Below are 24955 nucleotides of genomic sequence, written 5' to 3'. Positions count from 1 at the left end.
AGGCTGCAATGCTTCGCGTGTCTACCAGATGGCATAAATTCATGAATTGTAATGCAGTATATATATATATACTGTGCAGTATTGCAGCCAGCGGGAATAAAATGCTTCAATCCCTGCTTGGAAAATAACTCAATGCACTCGGGCAGAAAACAGTCACAAACCTCAATACACCCGGGTATACCCGAATTCGTGGGACTAGCCAAGCTCGAATAAAGTGTGTCGCCAGTGTATATGTGTGTGTGTGTATACTATATAGACTTACATAAACAGAAATTCACGTACCATTCTATCTGTATATATATATTATATTTTCACAGATTATGTGTGTATATATATATATATTTTTTTTTTTATATATATATATATACATGTAGAGGTATCAGTACCGTGTTAGCCGAGCTTCAATAATCAAAAATGAATAGACGATACCGTTCTGTGGCTAACGAAATGCATTTATTTGTGCGAGCCTTCGAGATACACTGATCTCTTCTTCCGGCAATGTTACAATGAATAAAGCAAGCAAAGGGTTTACTTAAAAATAGTGCATCTTCGAATGTTATCTGTGTATATCCCTCCCCCCCCCCCTGTGTAGATGCGATTTATGGCTAGAGGTGTTAAATGGTCCCTGAATGTTAGTGATGTGTGTGTGTGTGTATGTATAAATGAATGAAGAGCCCACAGTGTATACAGCGCTTTACAAAAGGTGTGTGTGGAGTGGGAGTGTATATCAATGGTGTGGGTAGGTGTGGAAATGTGAGACAGTGTTGCAATCTGGAGTCCCGAAGATCAGTCCTTCCTCGTGTGACTGGTAGAACCCTTTAGGGTAACCTCCTCCTATTTTGACCGGAGTGAGAATAACGCAATGTGTACCCTCCAGAGCATAGCATTCGCGCCTTACTAGAGGATATAAAGATTCTTGTAACCAGAGTCCTTACCAGAGAATGCGGTCCGTGTGCCTTCTACAGATCAGTTCTGAGTGGTGAGCCGCTCGTTCACGCCTCAGTGATACGCTGGAGTTGGACAGGCTGCCATGATCAAACTCGGCTGCCTGCAGAGGTAGAAGGGAGCCTCTGGCAGAATTACTGGGTAACATTGTCCACATGGATCATTCCACATGCAGTTGACTCATTCAGTCTTGTGTGCCCTCCGCGAATGGGTTTCACCGGGGGTTGTTCACCATGGTCAATTCCCCCCCTACATCGTGGGACAGCTTCTGTATCTCCCGCCAAACAAAAGCGTGGTGGATAGGGATCCACCTATTATTTTCCGTCTCTGTTCATTACACGTACTTACTAAAAAGAGAGAGCCTGTTGCCTAAAATGTTTAGCCTTATTCAGAAATAGGAATATAGATGGATTTATAGTGTATTCATCTATAAAATTATTGCTGGCTTATAATAATATAATTATATGGCAAACTATTATTTAGGGAGATGAATGTGTAGATATGGGTTCCAATAGGAAACACATGCACACCCTGGTTTATGAGAGTTATGGCACGATAGAGATTCCAATCAATTATATAAACATGTTTATTAGACCAACAACAGAATATAACAATTTACACGGTAATACTACATATACTTCCTTATAAGGTTTGTACTTATTACAGGCCTAACAAAACAATACAATACAGTTCATCCTAACTAACAATACATTGCTATAAAACACAGATATATACAGATCTACAAGTGCACAAGAATTATGATCATATTTACCTTCACTGAGCTCTCTTCTCCTTCTCTCCTCCTGTACTTCTAAGGCTAAGGCCCCGCTCCCTCAGTCAGCGCGCCCGCACTGCAGACAGGCGGGGCGCTGACAGACACAGACCGCGATATACGGTCTGTAGGGAGCCGGGAGCCGGAGAGGGAGGGGGGCGGGAGGGGCGCGGGAGTGGGAGGGAGGGGGGCGGGCTCCGATCATGGTGCCGTCCACCCCCCCACACACATACATACATATACACACACACTTTAATAACACGCAGCTCCTTCCCTGCTCCCCGCCCAAGGCGCCTCCCACCTAGCTCCTTCCCTCCCCTCCTCCCCATTGGCTGACTCGCGTACCACGTGACGCGTCAACGCCGAAATTCACAAGATTCTTGCAGCATCGGCCGGCTGACGCGTCACAGTACGTAGTCAGCCCTGTCGGAAGGAGGCAGCGGGGGCAGGGACCACTCGGACAAGGGTTTGGTGGTTCGGGTTCGCAGCCTTACTAACTAACTCAAAATCTTTCTAGTTTAAATGTGTTTTCTAAACCCATAGCTCATCATGTAGGAGGTTTTGATTTGGTTGAGGAAGTATGTTCAAAACTAAATTGTGTGTGTGTTGCTTTGAAGGTGGTGGGAAAAAACTAGAAATATCAGATCTATCAATAAATGTTCGGACAGGTCAACATACTGATTGGAATATAGCAGCTGCGTCTGCCTGTGGGTTTAGATGTTAATGCAGGAAATACAGTTTTTGTTTTCAAGTCCCTGATAGTCAACACGAGAAGATTTGTTATCAGGGTGTGAAGTACATAAACCTTTTGTTTGTCAATATCTCTTCTGGGATGTTTGTCCAGGTGAAGATAGTGTATCTACTTCAAAAGACAGTTTATGATTCTTGTAAACAAAAGCATTCCTGTAATGTAAGCAATTCTCTTGGGTAACAGAGCCCTATACTAAACGATTCAGTCTAGATACTGCCACTGTTGTACCAGTACGTCATATAGAAAATTATTGGTATGGGGTGATTGGAGACCTTGCTAGTCCCTTAGGAGCAGTTAAAGGTCAAAAGGTTAAGGACCCCCCAGGTTACACCTTTCGTGGGGTGCATATAGACACCGCTTTTTAATCATTGTAATATTTTGCAATATTTATATTTTTAATATTGTCTTGTTTGCATGTTGTGTTTCCATTATATATATATAATGGCACTGAGTGCTCATTTGCATGTCATTTCCCAGAATCCCTTGCTGCAGTGGAAGCGCTGTATGCTGGGTGACAATGGGGAAAGACAGGGTTGCAGATCTGTCTAAGACATGCAAATGAACATACAGTAATATTTACAGTTGCTATATATATATATATATATATATATATATATATATATATATATTAGAGAAAAAGAGAAAAGAAGCGCCCGATCCTTGTATAAAATCAGATAAACAAAGTTTTAATATCTCATGGACAAGACAAATGCACACTTACAATTTGTCTGATAAAATATAGCATGTTATGGGACCTGCCCATGCACCAACTGAGGACTCCTCGGTCTCTTCTTTGTGTGTGAGTGTCAGAATTGGCTCCAAAATGGATGTTGCTGTCAGCTGCTGTCTCCAGGGGAGTAATCCTTAGTGTTTGTGAGCATTCAATCTCCACATGCGGCCGCCATTAGCCTTTCTTCTCACACTTGAAACCGGAAAAGAATCTTCAGGCAAGTCCTTGCCTCCTCACGCTGGTGCTGGGAGCTGCCCTGTCACCGTAGGTTCACTGCCAGATATCCCTACGCGTTTCTTCCGATGAAATCCGCAGAGTCATGGACACATGTGGACTTAAGTATTTTTAATATTCACTGCATTTATGGGCTCATATTCGTGTATTGGGAATTTTTTTTCATTGCTTATCTTATGAACCCATTTTTATATTTGCATTTTTTAGTTAAGTCCCAGTGACACTCAGTGTCATTTCTACTCACAATCATTGGCAATATATCTTTTTGATTGCTTTTTTTTCATTTTTATTCTATTTTTATATGTTATGCACACTTTATTTTTGCTCTTATGTTTTTATTAAATAGTAATTTTTAGTTTTTCCTGCCAGAATACATTTAGTTATTTTCACAATACTGTTTATTGGGCATATCTGCCTGGTGCAATTACTTGCCACATCTGTCAGGGCTGCAGCAATTTAGGTGTAGTGTGTGAAGGGCGCTGTCTATATTTTCTGTCACATATATATATATATAAATATATATATATATATATATATATATATATATATATATATATATATTACAACAAGACAAACTGCCTGCAACAGACTAAGCAAATAATGAGTACTTAAATTAGTAATACAGGCATACCCCGCTTTAAGGACACTCACTTTAAGTACACTCGCGAGTAAGTACATGTCGCCCAATAGGCAAACGGCAGCTCGCGCATGCGCCTGTCAGCACGTCTTGAACAGCAATAGCGGCTCCCTACCTGTACCGAAGCTGTGCGCAAGCGGGGAGACTATAGAGCCTGTTACACATGCGTTATTTACATCAGTTATGCACGTATATGACGATTGCAGTACAGTACATGCATCGATAAGTGGAGGAAAAGGTAGTGCTTCACTTTAAGTACATTTTCACTTTACATACATGCTCCGGTCCCATTGCGTACGTTAATGCGGGGTATGCCTGTATAATAACCACGGTGCTAGGGACTAGAAGTAATATAACAATGAAAAGAAAAAGAAAAGCATCCCAACTCAGCACTCAAGTACTGTATACTCAGAACAAATATCAAAGAAAATGATGATTTATTGAACAGCACAAATAATCAAACATAAAATACAAAAAATATTAAAACAAACCCTGACATCCTCCTGTGATAGAATATGTATCAGACAGGGGAAATCCCCTATGAAGATACTGATAGACCCCTAATACCCAAGGCAAGGGGAAAAAAGCCTATAAGCACAAAATATATGTAGAACAAGGGGATAACAATAACCCCTTGAACCTACAAGGCCGGCCTCACCCCTAGTAAATATAAAACCACACAGCAAGCATAGATAACACATGCACCAGATTGCATAATACATGCTGATGTCAAATACATATATTATATACATACACCGTAAATGCAGTTGGTATAATCAAGGCAAACCAGGCACAGTACCAAAAAGAGACTGTTAGTATGGGATCAACAATGGTTAACAGTTCACATTAGTTACCATAGTCCATGAGACCATCCAAGACACACCGTGATAGTAAAATGTCCAAAGGGTAAAGATCTTCCAATTGAGGGGTCCATCCGCAGGGGAGTCAGGGCGTTTGTTTTTCCCTGACTCCCCTGGAAAAGTCTCTGGTTATAAAGTCTCTGGTTCCCACCCACTCAGTGATGCTCTTTGTGCAGTCCGCATGCTGCCCGCGGGGGGAATTTGTGACTCCTCGCGGCACGCATTCACCCGCTACTGCTTGTAAAAAGCCGGGTGAAATGCGTGGGGGGGGGGTGGTCCCACACGGGAGCCGCGAGGGGGACAAGAAGCAACCGAAGACTTCATCTGTAGGAACCCTTTGATAACACTAAGAGAGACGCTGTAACTTTTAAAATTGGTCTCAAGCTGGTTGTTACCTACTTAACACTTGGGGTATAAAAGATCGCGTCATATCCCAGCATTTATACCTTTGAGAAATTCGTATAAACGCTACAAAATGTGTTGGGTCTTTGCTTGGATACTAATAAGCTACAAGCGCAAATTGTTTGGCGTGGAAGTTCAAAGGAACAGATCTCCGGAGAGTTTTCTGCTAAAGCTGGATTCTTCAAGACTGCAGCAAAACACCATCTGAAGATGCCTCTCTCATCCGGGACGCCTGAAGATGCCTCTCTCATCCGGGACGCCTGAAGATGCCTCATCCGGGACGCCTGAAGATGCCTCTCTCATCCGGGACGCCTGAAGATGCCTCTCTCATCCGGGACGCCTGAAGATGCCTCTCTCTCATCCGGGACGCCTGAAGATGCTTCTCTCTCATCCGGGACGCCTGAAGATGCTTCTCTCTCATCTGGGACGCCTGAAGACGCTTCTCTCTCATCCGGAACGCCTGAAGACGCCTCTCTCTCATCCGGGACGCCTGAAGACGCATCTCATCCGGGACGCCTGAAGATGCCTCTCTCTCATCCGGGACGCCTGAAGACGCCTCTCTCTCGTCCGGGACGCCTGAAGACACCTCTCTCTCATCCGGGACGCCTGAAGACGCCTCTCTCTCATCCGTGACGCCTGAAGATGCCTCTCTCATCCGGGACGCCTGAAGATGCCTCTCTCATCCGGGACGCCTGAAGATGCCTCTCTCATCCGGGACGCCTGAAGATGCCTCTCTCATCCGGGACGCCTGAAGATGCCTCTCTCATCCGGGACGCCTGAAGATGCCTCTCTCATCCGGGACGCCTGAAGATGCCTCTCTCTCATCCGGGACGCCTGAAGATGCCTCTCTCTCATCCGGGACGCCTGAAGATGCTTCTCTCTCATCCGGGACGCCTGAAGACGCTTCTCTCTCATCCGGGACGCCTGAAGACGCTTCTCTCTCATCCGGAACGCCTGAAGACGCCTCTCTCTCATCCGGGACGCCTGAAGACGCCTCTCATCCGGGACGCCTGAAGATGCCTCTCTCTCATCCGGGACGCCTGAAGACGCCTCTCTCTCGTCCGGGACGCCTGAAGACACCTCTCTCTCATCCGGGACGCCTGAAGACGCCTCTCTCTCGTCCGGGACGCCTGAAGACGCCTCTCTCTCGTCCGGGACGCCTGAAGACGCCTCTCTCTCGTCCGGGACGCCCGATGACGCCTCTCTCTCGTCCGGGACGCCCGAAGACGCCTCTCTCTCGTCCGAGACGCCCGAAGACGCCTCTCTCTCGTCCGAGACGCCGAAGACGCCTCTCTCTCGTCCGGGACGCCCGAAGACGCCTCTCTCGTCCGGGACGCCCGAAGACGCCTCTCTCTCGTCCGGGACGCCCGAAGACGCCTCTCTCTCGTCCGGGATGCCAGAAGACGCCTCTCTCTCGTCCGGGACGCCCGAAGACGCCTCTCTCTCGTCCGGGACACCCGAAGACGCCTCTCTCTCGTCCGGGACGCCCGAAGACGCCTCTCTCTCGTCCGGGACGCCCGAAGACGCCTCTCTCTCGTCCGGGACGCCCGAAGACGCCTCTCTCTCGTCCGGGACGCCCGAAGACGCCTCTCTCTCGTCCGGGACGCCCGAAGACGCCTCTCTCTCGTCCGGGACGCCCGAAGACGCCTCTCTCTCGTCCGGGACGCCCGAAGACGCCTCTCTCTCGTCCGGGACGCCTGAAGCTTCCACTCAGAGGCACACATGGTTTTGTGTCGGAGGAGAGAGGCAGCAAAGCCTCGGGACCCGCTTAATATCGGATTCCCTAATCACATATAACCATAATTTGGGGACACCACCCCTGTCTGTGACGTCTCCACAGAGGTTTAATACCACACTTTCATTGTTTGCTTCGGTTATTCTTTGGTATATGCCTACAGCGTTAGAAATTTATTCAGTAGAGGTACGGAGTAAATTTTGGTTACAGCAAAGAAAACATCTATCATGCAGCTGGATTCCGCTTACAGGACTTCGAGTGGTAACGTAACCACCTGAACTTTCAGAACATTTTCAATATTGTTGAGTCTTTTTAATCTTGATTCGGTTGTAATCACTTTATATTAAATTGACAGTGCTACTGAGCATGTGCTTCTTTTTTTGCATTTATTAATATAATATATACATTTACATATGTGTGTGTTTATGTGTATATATATATATATATATATATATATATATATATATATATATATATGTATATACATAGATATGTATATATGTATGTACATACACACACACACACAGACACAAGCACACACACATACATCTAAATATTGCAAGGGAGTTCGTTGTGAGGGAAGGAGACCTGTTTGTAATAGGTTACGATAAGCATGATGGTTATGCTTTTCTTTCACTGCGGGGTGACACATACATTCCTCTTTCTCTCCCCATGTGTAGAATGCTATTAACGGGACGGACAAGAATCATATTATCACGGAGGTCACCTCCAGGTCAAACTCTTCCAGAAGTATCGGAGACTCACAGCCCCATTCTTGGAGCATCTAACGAAGTCACTGATGATGATTAAGGACCAGAATCAGATGACCGAGGAGATCTTGAATCACACCCTGGAGATCATCTTCCTGCTGACTGGAGAGGTGAGGACTTCTGGAGAAGGTCATAATGACACCACTCTTATCTCTTTCTCTATACCAAGGCTGGTGGTGAGGTGCCTTGAGATGCTGATAGACACAATCAGACAAAGCAAAGTCCCATGGGGAAGGTAAGATGATGGAGCAAAGGCAAATCTTTCATTAGAAGGACCTTGGTGGATGTGATGAAGCAGAAGGAGGTCCGACGCTCGGCTTTGCCCAGCAAAGAATGTGCTTGGTCAATGGACGTCACTCCTAGGCCCAAAGCGTACTAATGGCAGTGACATGTTTAAGTGGTCACATCTGGTGATCCATTACTTTTTTTTAACTAAGATCTTTAATCTATATTAGTACTGTATAGGTTTATTTATTTTTTAGTATAAGTTTTTTAAATCATTATTTAGTTTGTAAATACGGAGACCTGAGACTTTGGAAGGGTTTCTATTTCATCTGGCTGTCCCCCTCCCCTTATCTTTATTTGTTTTCTGATCGGAACAGGGTGGGCTATGGGTAAAGAGAACACTTCATTCACAAACACTCCTCTATTCAAAGGTTCAGAAAAAATGCAGTTGGTAATTCATTTGCAGAGAAAGAAAAGTAGCCAAATCTTGGCTTTTGCTATGGTTAGATTAGTTTAAGGAAGCCAGTGGGACTCACCCCTCAGTACCATCACGCTTGGGCCTCTGTTCTCACTACAGTACGACCTTCAAGAAGGGAAATTAATCCAACCTGTTTCTTGTGTTGTCTTTTAATATGTAGGACTATATTGTGGTTAAGAAGCATGCTGAAGATGTCCTCTGCCGTAAGAATCCTTATGTCCAAGAAGCCCTCAGCAGAACCCAGAGCTCCATCATGGAGCTTCCGACTATCTCACTTACACATGGCGGAAAGGACAACAAGAAGCTGGCTGATAAGGTCCTGGAGCACACCACCAAGATCATCCACCTGCTGACAGAACAGGTGAGGGCTGCTGGGTAATGTTAGATTTGACCATCTTCACGCAGTTGTCACAGAGAGTTAGGTATGATCAGACAAAAAATGTGCGAGAGTACTCATGACCGTGACACGTTTAGGGGTTACATCGGAAATATTAGAAGGACACAAGGAGATACATGAGGACGGCACGATGGAGGATCGCCACCCTCTGCTCAATTGTTAAGAAGACTTTAAACTTTTGCTTTCTTTATGGCTAGGGCTTTTAACTGTATTAACCTCTGCCACCTCTTTTGGGGAGGCTGTTCCATGAATCAGCCGCTCTTTAAATGAAGGACTTCCTCCCATTTCCCCTGAGCCTTCCCGTTTCATAAAATGACCTCGTGTTGTAGACCTTATCTGAAATATACTCCCCTCCTGATACGTGTTGAAACCCTTGATATATTTGGAAGTTTTCATCATATCCCCATCTCCCTTCTTTTGTCCAAGCTGTCCATGTTGTGACCTGTCGACTCTGCCCAATAGTTCATCAAAATTGACCAAAACGGACACATTACCTCTTACATTATCATTGGGCCACCTCAAGCACTGCAGCAATAATCATGAAATATCCTCCCTCTTTTTCCTGTCTCTCACCTCTCTTAGTCCCTCCTCTCTTCCTCCTTCCCAAGTTCATGCTGTACATATTTCGATTTTTTTAAAAGTCTTTCCTGTGTGATCTCTCTGTAAACCATGGCACCATTTTAGTAGTTCTTCTTTAAGCATTCTCTAGTTTGTTTATGCCCTTCTGGAGATGTGGTCTCCAGAACTTAATACAGTACTTTAGACCCGGCCTGACCAATGATGAGGGCCGTAAAATATCACTAACATTCACCACTCATGGTAAGAAGTCACTCCCACCCCTTCCCCCGTCATGCCCACACAGAGCTCCCACCATCATGCCCACACAGAGCTCCCACCATCATGCCCACACAGAGCTCCCACCATCATGCCCACACAGAGCTCCCACCATCATGCCCACACAGAGGTCCCACCATCATGCCCACACAGAGGTCCCACCATCATGCCCACACAGAGGTCCCACCATCTTGCCCACACAGGTCCCACCATCATGCCCACACAGAGGTCCCACCATCATGCCCACACAGAGCTGCCACCATCATGCCCACACAGGGCCCCCACCATCGTGCCCACACAGAACCTCCCCCCCTTTCATATCCACACAGGGCCTCCCATTGTACTCCCACACCCGATGTCATACACAGATCTGCCCCCTTCATATTACCCACCCCGATCCTTACCTCAATAAAGCCCTGAATGTAGCTGGGCGAAAGACTCTGTAATGGCCTTCTCCCGACTGCATACTTCGAGGTGCCAAACCAAATGACCTTTAGGCTCCGGGGCGAGTGACAGCCACGCTACCTGCACACGCCTGTCTATATCTGTCACTCGTCTGCTCTTTGTTTTGCCACTTGTCAGGGACGGGTGGAGTTTTCCAGCCCAGCCCGAGATCTATAGTGTGAGCCACTGAGGGTGAGAAGAGTCTCACTGAGTGCACCTTGTGTTAATGCACACTTGATTTATTTGAAAGTGGTAATTATATACCCCCCCTTCTCCATTCTCTTCTGCAAGCTGCACATGTTGAGGTCCTTTAGTCTTCCCTGATGATGTAGGCCAGGGGGGGAGCTCCACTACCGTCCTCAAGGGCCACCACAACATCAGGTTTTAGGGATATACCCTGTTTCAGCACAGGTGGCTCAATCATTTTGATAGAGCCACTTGTGCTGAGGCAGTGGATATCCGTAAACCTGACCTGTGGTGGCCCTTGAAGACTGGAGTTGAGCGCCCCCGATGTAGACCAGGCACCATTTTAGTAGCTTTTCTTTACATAAACTCTCTATTCTTTTGTGTGTCTTTCTGGAGTTCTGGAGTCCACATAATTTAACAAAGTGCTCTAATGGAGATCTTACCAGTTATATAATGTGGGCCACTCAGGGCATTCTGGCCAAGGTCTAGACTCCTGGCCTAACCAAACCGGACAGATGTTAACGTAGACAGTGACCATTAAGTTTTTCTGTGCAAAATTGATGGTGTCTGGATACAGAGTGGTGGGGTCTCTGAGGTGTCTGGGTGCTGAGTGGTGGGGTCTCTGAGGTGTCTGGGTACTGAGTGGTGGGGTCTGTGTCTCTGAGGTGACTGAATACTGAGTCCTGGGGTCTCTGTCTCTAAGGTGTCTGTATACTGAGTGCTTGGGTCTCTGGTGTCTGGATACTGAGTGATGGGGTCTCTGAGATGTCTGGATACTGAGTGGTGGGGTCTCTGTATCTCTGAGGTGCCTGGATACTGAGTGCTGGGGTCTCTGTATCTCTGAGATGTCTGGATACTGAGTGCTGGTGTCTCTGTATCTCTGAGGTGTCTGGATACTGAGTGGTGAGGTCTCTGTATCTCTGAGGTGCCTGGATACTGAGTGGTGGGGTCTCTGAGGTGCCTGGATACTGAGTGGTGGGGTCTGTGTCTCTGAGGTGACTGAATACTGAGTCCTGGGGTCTCTGTCTCTAAGGTGTCTGTATACTGAGTGCTTGGGTCTCTGGTGTCTGGATACTGAGTGATGGGGTCTCTGAGATGTCTGGATACTGAGTGGTGGGGTCTCTGTATCTCTGAGGTGCCTGGATACTGAGTGCTGGGGTCTCTGTATCTCTGAGATGTCTGGATACTGAGTGCTGGTGTCTCTGTATCTCTGAGGTGTCTGGATACTGAGTGGTGAGGTCTCTGTATCTCTGAGGTGCCTGGATACTGAGTGGTGGGGTCTCTGAGGTGCCTGGATACTGAGTGGTGGGGTCTGTGTCTCTGAGGTGACTGAATACTGAGTCCTGGGGTCTCTGTCTCTGAGGTGTCTGGGTACTGAGTGGTGGGGTCTCTGAGGTGTCTGGATACTGAGTGTTGGGGTCTCTGTATCTCTGGGGTGCCTGGATACTGAGTGGTGGGGTCTCTGTATCTCTGAGGTGCCTGGATACTGAGTGGTGGGGTCTCTGAGGTGCCTGGATACTGAGTGGTGGGGTCTGTGTCTCTGAGGTGACTGAATACGGAGTCCTGGGGTCTCTGTCTCTAAGGTGTCTGGATACTGAGTGCTGGGGTCTTTGTATCTCTGAGATGTCTGGATACTGAGTGCTGGGGTCTCTGTATCTCTGAGGTGTCTGGATACTGAGTGGTGAGGTCTCTGTATCTCTGAGGTGCCTGGATACTGAGTGGTGGGGTCTCTGTGTCTCTGAGGTGTCTGGGTACTGAGTGGTGGGGTCTCTGAGGTGTCTGGATACTGAGTGGTGGGGTCTCTGTATCTCTGGGGTGCCTGGATACTGAGTGGTGGGGTCTCTGTATCTCTGAGGTGCCTGGATACTGAGTGGTGGGGTCTCTGAGGTGCCTGGATACTGAGTGGTGGGGTCTGTGTCTCTGAGGTGACTGAATACTGAGTCCTGGGGTCTCTGTCTCTAAGGTGTCTGGATACTGAGTGCTGGGGTCTTTGTATCTCTGAGATGTCTGGATACTGAGTGCTGGGGTCTCTGTATCTCTGAGGTACCTGAATACTGAGTGGTGGGGTCTCTGAGGTGCCTGGATACTGAGTGTTGGGGTCCCTGTGTCTCTGAGGTGTCTGGATACTGAGTGCTGGGGTCTCTGTATCTCTGAGGTGTCTGGATACTGAGTGGTGGGGTCTCTGTATCTCTGAGGTGTCTGGATACTGAGTGGTGGGGTCTCTGTATCTCTGAGGTGCCTGGATACTGAGTGGTGGGGTCCCTGAGGTGCCTGGATACTGAGTGGTGGGGTCTCTGAGGTGTCTGGATACTGAGTGCTAGGGTCTCTGTATCTCTGAGGTGTCTGGATACTGAGTGCTGGGGTCTCTGTGTCTCAGGTACCTTTAAAGTGTGATGATGTTGCAGTCTATTTCTCCATGGAGGAGTGGGAGTATTTAGAAGGTCACAAGGAACTTTACAGGGACGTGATGCTGGAGGACCACCAGACCTTATGCTCGCTGGGTAAGAAGACTTTGCACTTTTGCTTTCTTAAGTTCTAATAAAGATAATTTATAGGGTCAGTCCCCCATAGGACCAAAGTGAACTAATAACAGTGACATGTTTGAGGGGTCAAACAATCCTAGGGCCAAAGTGACTGCTCCCGTTTTGTTACAGTGTATCCAACAAGAGTTTGTACAGGCAACACCCCCTCTGCATATCTTTATTGGCTCTCTGATAAGGATGAAGAAAGCACATTTCTGACAAACATTCCCCCAAATATGCCATTTGTGATTCATTGCCGAGAAACACAAGAATCACAGTCTCGGTTCTTAGCATTGGTTAGACTAGTTTGAAGGAAGGAAATGAGAGTGTAAATGTTGTATTGTAGACTTTCCTGACGAAACTCTACCAAGTGTTGAACAGACGGAGATGCGTGTCGTAGGGGGTCACCAAGATACAACGGAAGAGGAATTATCGGAAAATGCCAGCATAGGTGAGTACTAATAAAGGTATTGTTTTTGTAAACCATTGTCCGTTACTTCATTTCAATAAATCTCATTATAGTCTTGTTCACCTGTTGTTTTTTTTTTTAATTTGATTTTTTATCATCAGTTTATTGGAATATTTTTGGGTGTGATTTTCTAATGTAGTTTGTTTAATTGAGACATTTTGAATGTTCAGTTGTCGTCGTAATTGGCGTTTCAACGTAAATTGGCAATTGTTAACCTTTTCTCTGTTACTGGACCTCTGGGTGCCATGTGATCAGATGGTCGCAACCATGGCGTTCGGTGACGTGAATGAAATTGGAGAGGGCTCCACTTGCGTTTCGATCAGACTCACCGATAACAATGATGTGCCTGGACACACGACGGGTTAATTGAGTAAAAAATGTTTGTTCATTCAAGTTGAAATTCTACTCCCCCCAGATTCATCGAGATTTCTGACGGGTTACTGCACTTGGACGGGCGTCAACCCCCATTCAAATCAATGAGTTAAAGCCCATTCAGTTGCGCTAATTCCCGTTGACTTGAATGGGAGTTGATGGCCGTTTACCTGCATTAACCCGCAATGGAGCTCGATGAATCTGGACGGGAGGGAGACCCTGCCCGTTATAGTTATATGGATAAAGGGCACCCGCCTGTTCCCATTTGGTGAAGGGTTTCTTCCCGGTGGAGACAAATAGCCACATGATCAAGGTTGATACTGGTGTCCAATAGCAAAGCCCCAACGTCATTGGTAGATGACATCACAGCTTTCAATTGGTGAGCCTGGCAGCCATGTTTAATGTTTTTGTAGTTTCCGTGAAAAACTACAACGTCCATTTTACTGGAAGCTGGGGGGTTCTAGGCTGTATATCTGGCACGTGACATTAGACTGGTGACATCATAATGAGTTGCAGACATCCTTAGCTTTATATATATCTATATATATACAGTGTATATATATAGATATATATATATATAGATATATATATCACAAAAAGTTCAGGCACCAAGTGTGTGTGTCTGTGTGTCTGTGTGTCTGTGTGTCTGTGTGTCTGTGTGTCTGTGTGTCTGTGTGTCTGTGTGTCTGTGTGTCTGTGTGTCTGTGTGTCTGTGTGTGTCCGGGTAGATTCATTTTTTTTAAATCATATTTATTAATGTTTATTATCACTGTATATTTACCTGATTTTGTCATTTTAAAAAAAGGGAATAAATTAATTGTTGAAAATAAAAAAGTGTGATTCGAACAAACTACTAATTTATTCTCTGCGCTCTCCTCTTCCAGAAGGCGATGTCCCCCTGACTGTGAACATACAAGAGCCTACCACACCACCTCCCCCCATCCACTGGACGGTGGATCATAACTACAATACCCCATGTTGTATTAAAGTGGAGCCGCCTTCTGATGAGGACACTTGGGAATCGGAAGACATGGTGGAAAATATCAGCAAGGGTGGGTAATGTAAATAAGAAAGGCATTGTTCAGAAGGTGACCGTAGCCAGAAATGGTAACCAAAGAAGCCCAAATGGACATCCAATGGGGCAAATTATTGAGTTAATTTATATATTTTGTCTTCTCATATGTATGGGGTCCTTTACGTCAATCCTTTGGCCAACATACGGTAAGCTAAACCCTTCATCAGGTTTCTACGCTACCAATGTTATACTGTGTCCTTCTGTATTTCCTCCGCTGCATAAAGAAAAGAGAAAACAAAACAATGATATAGTCAATACCATAGGATGTGTGACATGTATGCAGTGCCTAAGGGGTTAACATTTCGAAGCACTATGTGTGCTACAGAACAACTGCAATCCTTTTTTTCATTATCCATTTTTGCTAATTTGATTGCCCTTTTGCAATTTTTGTTACACTCCTTATAATTCTGATACGAAGCCTCCGTCCCTTCTGACTTGAAGAATGGAAACGCATTCCTCTTCTTGTCCGTTTCCTCCCCTACCTGTTTATTCAGGCACATTGGTTTTGACTTATTTCTTTTATTCTTATTACCCAAGGGTATACACTGATGAGTGTGCTAAATACCCCAAGGTATTTTATGGCCATTTGAAATCAAAGTTTTTCCCAACTTATCTAATGATTTCTTTCTACAGGTTGATATTTAGTGCCTCAGATTTTCTGTTATTAATTTTGAAACCTGATTATTTTTTTTGAAAAGCTCACTGAACAGATTGGACAAGGAGGTTAGGAGTCTAGATAGCGTTAGGATGATGTCATCGGCAAATAGGGCCAATTTATATATTTGATCTCCCACTTGGATCCCTGCTACTGTATGTTTACATTGTTTCATGTGTGCATTGCCAGAGGTTCCATACAAAGAGCAAGCAGGCGGGGAGAGAGCGGACATCCTTGGCGTGTGTCACTCTTAATAGATTTCCACAAGAAATCCATGGTTAATTACTCTGGCAGTGGGAATGGTGTATAAGGATAAAATAGCTTTTGGGAAGACTTCGTAGAATCCAATAGCCTTCAGAGTTTTCGTGCATGTAAGGCCAGTCGATCCGATCGAAGGCCTTTTCGACATCTTGGATGCAAAACATCGTTCTGAGGAGGAGGACCCTGCGTGCGCCGCGCGACCCCTGACGTTGGCGCGAGGACACAAGTCTTCAAGACTGGAGCGGGGTGCGCGCAGGTCCCCGGAGGAGCGGCGTTCCTACCAGCGGCGGGAGGAGGCAATGCGGGAGCCCTGGCAACGGGCGGAGGTGAGGGAGGAGCGCGCAGAGGGCGGCGCGACTCCTTGATCCTCACAACTGTATAACTCGTGATGGATAAAGATTAGGGTCTGTCACGTGAAGAGCTCGAGCTCATCACGTCCATCTTCTCCAGGCCACACACCCTCGTTTTTAGATTGTTAATGACAAACTGTATTTCTTCTAGGGTCATTTTTTTTTTGTTCAATTATGCGTTTTTTGATGGGGACAATTTAGGTATGTCTGCTGACTTTTAGATAGGTAGTATTGTTTAGGATGTTTTTCCTCATCTTTGAGTTTGGTGTAAAGTTTTGGAAATTCTGCTAGTATGGGGACTGGGTTTGCGGTTAGGGTGCCCGATTGTAATCTAATCGATTGGATTATTATATGAGGGTTGTTTTTTGTTTTTTCGTTTGGCCGCTAGGAGGAAGTCAGCTTTGTTCACTTTTTCGAACGAATTTTCTCTTTGTCCAGTTCAGAGATTGTTCGGCTTGTGATGAAAGAAATATATTTAATTCTTCCCTTGTCTCCTTTATGTCTCCTTAAGGTTGCTTCAGAGTCGTCTGTTTTTGTGTGTGTATAATAGAGAGGGCGTCTATTTTAGCCTGAATAGAGTTTTTTGCTAGTCTTCCTAGCTTTCTTCAAGAGGCTGTACGTATTGGTTTTCCTCTCGTTGTAGCCGTTTGAGCCTCCCAGAGAACAGACTGAGATGTCACGCTTCCTACGTTAATTTGAAAAAAGGATTATAGGTCTTGTTCAGTTTCTCTAATGACTTCAATTTTTCTATTTTTAATAAGTTTTTGTTAACTTTCCAGTACTCTTTGGGGATCGTGATATCGAGATTAATTATTTCTGTTTTCCACCCGGGCATGGTCTGACAATGTTATATTATGGATTATTGATCGTGATATTTGGGGAATCAAGCTTGCGCCCCCCCCCCCAAAATTTAATTAATCGGCAATACGATTGATAAGGGAAGGAGAAGAAGGTATAGTCTCTCGTTTGAGGACTCGGTTCTCTCCAGGTATCTACTAGTTGTAAAAAAAACAAACCCTCAGGCCTCTCCAATACTCTGATGTCTACTTTCGGGGGGATGTTAGATGAGATTGACCTTTCCGTGGGGCATTGAGGGCGACATTGAAATTGCCTCCAAGGATGGTTTGACCCTGTGCTATGCTTTCTAGAATACTGAAAATGAGTTGAAAAGTTTGAAGTTTCTTTCATTCAGGGCATACATTTTTACTAGCTAAGTTCTTTCCCAAACAGGTTACCCACTACAACCCCCTCCCGCATAACTAACAGCTTGAAAGGGAAGGCCCCTCGGTATTTGAAGTTCTCCATCAGCGTTGTCGTCACCGACTGTAGGTTCCATCTGCAGGCCAGTGTAGACATAGAGAGATCTGACAAGACCTGGAGGGGGGATATTTTCAAAAGCGAACTCCCCCATACCTCTGATCAATGCATAGAAGGCCTCCTTGGTCTACATCGCAAGGCCGGTCACCAGGTGGGGGTCTAGATCTGGAGGCTCTGACGTCTATCCAGTACCAGGGATTCCTCTGTATGGGCTGGCGGGGTCGAGGTAAGCCATCTTCCCATGAAGCCTAACCCATCTTCCTAAGCACCGCCATGTGCCTCTCTCTCTTTAGCCCCCTCTCCTTTTTTCTCTCCCCCCCCCTTTTTTTTAACCCTACTCGGGGAAGGTGAGACTTATTTCTGGTCGTGACTTTACTGGCGATATACAGTCTCGCAGCTTCATGAGTATTCTGCGAATGTCATTGTGCGACATTTCCTTATTTGCAAGTTTACGTATCGCACGAAATTGCACAACTGGGCCAAATCATCTCTGAAAAAAGCTGTATTTGCACTGTTTGACCATGCGATAATAGATGAATGAATACAGTGAAATGCTAATTCCTCGGCTCTTCTGTCAGTCTGGTGGTGTTCTAGATCTAGAAGATTGGGTTTGTAGGAGATTCAGATGTAGCAAGACTTACTGTCCCCGGGGGTACAGGCGAACAAAAAAAGTCTGCGGTGCCAGGGACAGTGTCATCCATGATCACACAGCGGGAGTCCATACTTCCGAATGGGACCACTGCATCGGTAATCCTTTGGTGCTGCGGTCACATGACTGTGGCACCGAAGACACATTAAGGCTTACTGCTTCCTTAGCATGTTTATAAATTCCGAATTCTGTGTAGACAAATAGAACCAATAAATGTATTTTCCTGATGTAATTATGCCACAGTGGATTGATCATCAACTCTCACCATACATCTGCCATTCCTGGAAGGAATGATTAGCAAAAAATGTGAACTCAACATAACCTTATTTTGTGTTCTTTTCCCCTCTCCAGCAGAAAGCTTTGGCGTGAACGAGAAAGGAGACCAAAAGATTATTAAAAAAGAAGACACTGAAGAGAAGATAAACGTGTGCAAAGAGTGTGCAGAAAAGTTTAATGACGACCCGCAACTTGTAAGAGTCCAGAGAATTCCTAGTGGAGGGAACCCGTATTCATGCAATATATGCTTGAAAAACATTGTTGAGAATACCCATGTTAAAAAACGTAAGAAAGTTCGGCGACGAGACAAAAAATATCCATGCACTGTATGTGGGAAAACATTTAATAACAATTCACACCTTTTGAGACACCAGAAAACTCACACCGGAGAGAAACCGTACTCATGTCCGATATGTGGGAAAACCTTTGCCTCTAACCCGCAAAATGTGAAACACCAGAGAATCCACACAGGGGAGAAACCCTATGAATGCCCGGAATGTGGGCGAAGATTCACTGACAACTCACACCTACTCTCACACAAGGTAGTCCACACAAGAGAGAAGCGGTACGCCTGTTCAGATTGTGGGAAGCGCTTCACTCGTAACTCAAGTGTCATCAAACACCGGAGTATGCACGCAGAAAAGAAGCCCCATGTGTGCACCGAGTGCGGTAAAAGTTACTGTCAGTATGCGAATTTGGTTGTACACCAGAGAATCCACTCGGGGGAGAAACCGTACGCATGCACTGATTGTACTAAATCGTTTATTTGTAAGGCCAGTCTGGTGAGGCACCAGAAGACTCACACCGGAGAGATGCCGTATTCGTGTAATCAATGTGATAGGGGTTTCAACTTTAATTCTTCTCTTATTAAACATAAAAAAGTGCACGTCGGGGAGCGCAAAGCTTCCCAGCACGTAGGGAAATAAAAAAATGACGGAAGCCTTATCCTGGTGTTGAAGTTTGATCGACGGATGATGGGAATTATTTGTAGTGTAGAAATCACACAGGAGAACAGTCTTGAAAAATGATGTAGAAGACCTCTCCAAAGATTTGACATGGACTTATTTTCATAGTTGCCGGAAAAAAACAACCTCGAACTAGGTTAAAACGTTGCTTTCTCGGGTGATACTGATGCTTGAGAAGATAAATGAAGACTTTTCATAAATCCAGAGGAGAAACAACGGATAATTATATTAAACTTCAGTGGATGACCAAAAAACTGAACATGAAGATGATATAGACGACACTACAATGACCGATCATGGAAACCTAGCCTGTGGAGGAATGGTCAAGGTATCTTATCTACATAAGGGACATCAATTGAATACATTCTGGGTCTGGATTATTAGTTGTACAGCATATTACTGGCACTGTATAAAATAAAGGTATAGGTGTTTAGATAATTTCATTTAAATATAATTGTTTAAAATATACTTTGATCAAGAGGTTGCATGAGGAAACGGATACTAAGGTTACACAATAGTGCCATAGCATTCAAGAAACGTTCTAATAGGGCTTGTACGCATGCATATATATATAAAGTATATGGAGAGACGCAGGACAGGCTGACTCAAATATACACACAAACACTGATATACACAAAGCAGACTAACTCACATACACTAATACATACTGAGCAGACTGACTCAAATAAACATATACGCAGAACATACTGGTTTAGATATGCACACACTGATAAACACGGAGCAGACTGACTGATACACACATCAGGCTTACTCAGATACTTGCATGCACACAGAGCAAACTAACTCATACACACACACACTGATAAGCAGAGGAAACTCACTCAGATACAGAGCACACTCATCCAGACATACACACACCAAACTGATACACACAGAGCAAACTGACTCCAATACACACACACACTTATACACACAGAGAAGCCTGACACTGACTCACTTTCAACCTGACACAGACTCACTCAGATACACACACACTGATACACAGAGCAGACTGACTCAGATACACACATACTCTGATACACAGAGCAGACTGATGCCGTTACACACACAGCAGGCTAATACACACACACTGGACTCAGGTGCACCAGAGGAAGGGTTAATACCCCGAAACGTTGTACCCTGTCGATATTTCCATTTATTTAATAAATGGTTTCACTGAAACGAGTGCGTATAATCTTTGAATGACATTTGACGCAGTGGCGACCCTTGGAAGATCCCACCATACAGATACTCGGCAGTGTTTGAAAATACCAGAAACCCTTGTATACGAAAAAGGGAAAGTTACAGCAAGTGCAGGGCAAGTACACAATTTATTGGATTAATATACATAAAAACAAATACACTGATACACACACAGCAGACTGACTCAGATACACAAACACACACTGATACCTACAGAGCAGACTGGCCCAGATACACATACACACAGAGCAAACTGATCCGGAAAAAACATACATACACTTATACACAAAGCAGACTCAGTCTGATATACACACACAGACACACACAGCAGAGCGACTCACACACATACATACACTGATATACACAGTGCAGACTGTTACGGGAGACCAGAACTCTTTCACGAGATCAAGCACCAGACAGGACACAGAGCTCAAATAAAGAGTCTCTATTCTGACCAGAGCCAGAAGACCCAACCCAAATCACTCAACAGAGATATACTCGCACAACCAGGGGAATACAAGTATAATCCTAGTGGTTCTAGGTGCCTGGCGTGGCTTCCACTCCTGTAGCAGTCTGGAGCCTCCAGGCGTCGGTGGATGAAAGTTTCAGCAGAGCGACTTCAAATGTCCCGCTCGGAATAGCCCGCAGCCACAGTTTCGGGTGTCTCCGACACAACCTCTGAGCACACGACTTAGTCTGATTGCACGTCAGTCCAAGAATGAGCCGTGGAACCCTAATCAGCTGCTTCTTTTCTAGTTTCCCTGTCTCCATAGGAGAGCATGGAGAATGGGGTCACGACCAATCATGGCGCAGATGCATGTATTGGACCAATCTGCGCGAGGACTCGCCTGTGTTTGGACCAATCTGGGCTGGGAGTGTGACGGATGGGCAGAGGCAAGGCGAGCAGGAAACCAACCAATGAGAACAGCGCCTACCTGCCCCTGTTCTCAATGCCGGGTTGCCATCTCCTGATAAGATAGGCGTCTCGCTGTCTGGGGCAGACAATGGCTACGCTTATCGGGCCAACGTCTCCCAGATAGGAGACCGGCCCATCCTCACTCTCCTCTGTCCTCAACCCCCTCGTGGAACCAGCAGAACCCAGATCCCTGGGTGTGCAGGCTGGGTAAGTGTATTACCAGCCTGGCACTCCCAGGGAACAAGAAATACATTTTTGCAGTTGAACAACGACACAGTATACATGAAATAAAGGCTTCCCTATAGATTAATACACATTTATGTATAGGATTTTGGCCAGATGAGCCACGGGCAGAGAGGGGTGTGCGGGATAACCATGCACCTCTATCAGTAGTGTTGGGACAACGTCTGGGCTTAACCGTTATTAATCTGAGCCGCATTGCCTTTACTGTCACGCAGACTATCTCATACACACACTGATACACAGCAAAGTGACTCCAATACACACACTGATACACAGCAGAGTGACTCCGATACTCACACACTGATACACAGCAGAGTGACTCCGATACACATTGATACAGAGCAGAGTAACTCCGATACACACACTGATACACAGCAGAGTGACTCCGATACACATTGATACAGAGCAGAGTAACTCCGATACACACACTGATACACAGCAGAGTGACTCCGATACACATTGATACAGAGCAGAGTAACTCCGATACACAGCAGAGTGACTCCGATACACACACTGATACACAGCAGAGTGACTCCGATACACATTGATACAGAGCAGAGTAACTCCGATACACACACTGATACACAGCAGAGTGACTCCGATACACATTGATACAGAGCAGAGTAACTCCGATACACAGCAGAGTGACTCCGATACACACACTGATACACAGAAGAGTGACTCTGATACACATTGATACAGAGCAGAGTGACTCCGATACACACACTGATACACAGCAGAGTGACTCTGATACACATTGATACAGAGTAGAGTGACTCCGATACACACACTGATACACAGCAGAGTGACTCTGATACACATTGATACAGAGCAGAGTAACTCCGATACACACACAGAGCACAATGACTGGTACAGGTAGTCCTCGCTATCCAATGTTTCACTTTACAACGAATGGCATATCCAACGCTTTACAATGCAACTCAATGGATCATTTTCCGACGCCTGAATGCGTTATCCGCCGCTCGCCGCCGCTGATTAACATGGGACGCACTTTACAACGGTTTCACTATCCCACGCTACTTCCAGAACGGGTTCCGTTGGATAAGCGACACACCGCACACTGACTCAGGTACACACACCAATACACAAAGCAGACTGACTCAGATACATACAACATACACACACATACATTTGATTAAAAAGTAGTGGTACTGTTCCTTGATTTTTTGAAAATAAAAAACGGTACACTGGATGTGCAGATAAAAAACGGTACACTGGGTGTGCAAATAAAAAACGGTACACTGGGTGTGCAAATAAAAAACGGTACACTGGGTGTGCAGATAAAAAACGGTACACTGGGTGTGCAAATAAAAAACGGTACACTGGGTGTGCAAATAAAAAACGGTACACTGGGTGTGTAAATAAAAAGTACTGCTACTCGACCTCTTGTACCATCACACGTGAGTGATTCCTCTGTCCTGTAGGTGTCCCATTTAATGGTATGTGTACTGTGGCAGTACGTTTGTAGTGTAGGATCTGTGTGATGGATTCCACTGATCTCCTAGGAGATCTTGTAAAATAACACACTATTATATTGTATATTTTCTTTACCACTGATGTCATTACAACACCTATTCACTTTATTATTGCAGTAGGGTAATTCCAATGCCTCGCCACTGTTTTACTACACATATGCGCAGAATAGAGCCTGGCTGCCATTGTTTGGCCCTGTTGCCTAGCAGGCACCATTAGGAAATCCACGGGGAGAGCTAAAGTCAGTGCCTCGAATCGGGATCTGGGTCTGCAGAGTAGGGTAAACAGGCAGGCAGGTAACGTAGAAGCAGGCAGGTAGTGTAGAAGCAGGCAGGTAGTGTAGTCGGGCAGGCACAGGTCAGGCAGGTAGCGTAGAAGCAGGCAGGCAGTGTAGGCAGGCAGGTAATGTAGAAGCAGGCAGGTAGTGTAGAAGCAGGCAGGTAGTGTAGAGGCAGACAGGTAGTGTAGAGGCAGGCAGGTAGTGTAGGCAGACAGGTAGTGTAGAAGCAGGCAGGTAGTGTAGGCAGGCAGGTAGTGTAGAAGCAGGCAGGTAGTGTAGAGGCAGGTAGTGTAGAAGCAGACAGGTAGTGTAGAGGCAGACAGGTAGTGTAGAGGCAGACAGGTAGTGTAGAGGCAGGCAGGTAGTGTAGTCAGGCAGGTAGTGTAGAGGCAGGCAGGCAGGCAGGTAGTGTAGTCAGGCAGGCACAGGTCAGGCGGCAGTCAGCAGAATGTTGTATTCTGTTGGGTATCCTTCCATTCTTTTCAATTTCTTTCCACTATTGGTGGCGATGGAATTGTGTAAGGTATCCTTGGCTAATGGGTAAATAATATTTAGGTTGGATAATAGGGGGGATGGTTGCGGCAGCCAATGGTATTTCGGAGACTTCCCTGCCAAGGGTTAGGTTTGGAAGAGTCTTTTGTGCTGCAGTGCTTGGGAGAGGAATATCTGGTTTCGGGCAAGGCATGTTCTGGGGTTACAGAACGGTGTGGCTGATGCGTTGAATCGCTTTCAGGAGACCAAGACTGCCCGATGGAACTATGGCATCTGGCGTTGACAGAGTAATGTCTTTGATGAAGAATTCAGAGGCTCCAGGTATGTGGGCTGGTTATGTTGGAGCCTGGGAGGATTGGAGCAGGTTCTGTGATGGGAGAGAGGGGGGAGTAAATGGCCTCCCTTTTAGAGAAGGGTTGATCAATTTTTTATTGAGTAAGAGAGAGGGTTTGTCAGGTACCAGTATGACGCACACATCAGCAGGGTTCACTTGTTTTAGTTGCATGTGTATGGATGTGACGCAGGCGTTTCTAGTTCACAAGATGGTGATGGGTTGAAAGAGGTAGGTGTTACGGTCGTGATACGGTTATTCCAGGTATTTTGGAGGGCTTGGCGATCAGGACCAGGGTGGTTGTTTCTCTGATTTTGAAGCCTGCTTATTTAGTTTGGCATTTTCTTTGGGTTTTCATTGGAACCACACAGGTAAGTGAGCTGGTGGCAGCATCAAAGAGGGGTGCATGGGATTGGAGTGGGGAAGATGTCCTGATGGGGTCTGGCCAGGTTAGTTTCCTGATCAGGAGGTCTAAGACAGATCAGAGAGGTAAGGGTAAGTGGGGAGTGAAGTTGAGGCCTAAAGTGCAGGTCTATTCATGGTGCATCAGGACGGTTCTCCTATATCCATGTTTCATTTTATAGGGGTATTGGATTGGTGTTTGGAGGGGCTGGATTTAGGGGGGTGAGAATCAACTCTCACTCTTTAGGATTGGAGCTGTGTTGGAGGCAGCACGGTTAGGTTT

At 45.7% G+C, this 24955-nt stretch overlaps 1 protein-coding gene across 4 annotated transcripts in view; it reads left to right on the top strand.

Annotated features, from left to right (window-relative positions):
- The window catches only part of LOC142471262 (uncharacterized), a 24819-nt gene extending 1972 nt beyond the window's left edge, over window positions 1–22847 (top strand). The window contains exons 1-7 of one of the 4 annotated variants that reach the window (XM_075578073.1): window positions 677–1086; window positions 7747–7946; window positions 8700–8900; window positions 12778–12901; window positions 13269–13373; window positions 14648–14815; window positions 18422–22847. In XM_075578073.1, the coding sequence (XP_075434188.1) occupies window positions 7866–7946; window positions 8700–8900; window positions 12778–12901; window positions 13269–13373; window positions 14648–14815; window positions 18422–19272 (1530 nt within the window). In that variant the 5' untranslated portion in view covers window positions 677–1086; window positions 7747–7865 and the 3' untranslated portion in view covers window positions 19273–22847. Of the gene's footprint in view, window positions 1–676; window positions 1087–7746; window positions 8072–8699; window positions 8901–12777; window positions 12902–13268; window positions 13374–14647; window positions 14816–18421 lie in introns of those variants that run through there. The other 3 variants (XM_075578074.1, XM_075578072.1, XM_075578075.1) reach the window with 3 other exon arrangements.
- Window positions 22848–24955: the final 2108 nt, after the last annotated feature.

The sequence above is a fragment of the Ascaphus truei genome, chromosome 20, assembly GCF_040206685.1.
Source record: "Ascaphus truei isolate aAscTru1 chromosome 20, aAscTru1.hap1, whole genome shotgun sequence".
NCBI classification, from domain to species: Eukaryota; Metazoa; Chordata; class Amphibia; order Anura; family Ascaphidae; genus Ascaphus; species Ascaphus truei.
This window is presented reverse-complemented; position numbering and strand designations above follow the sequence as displayed.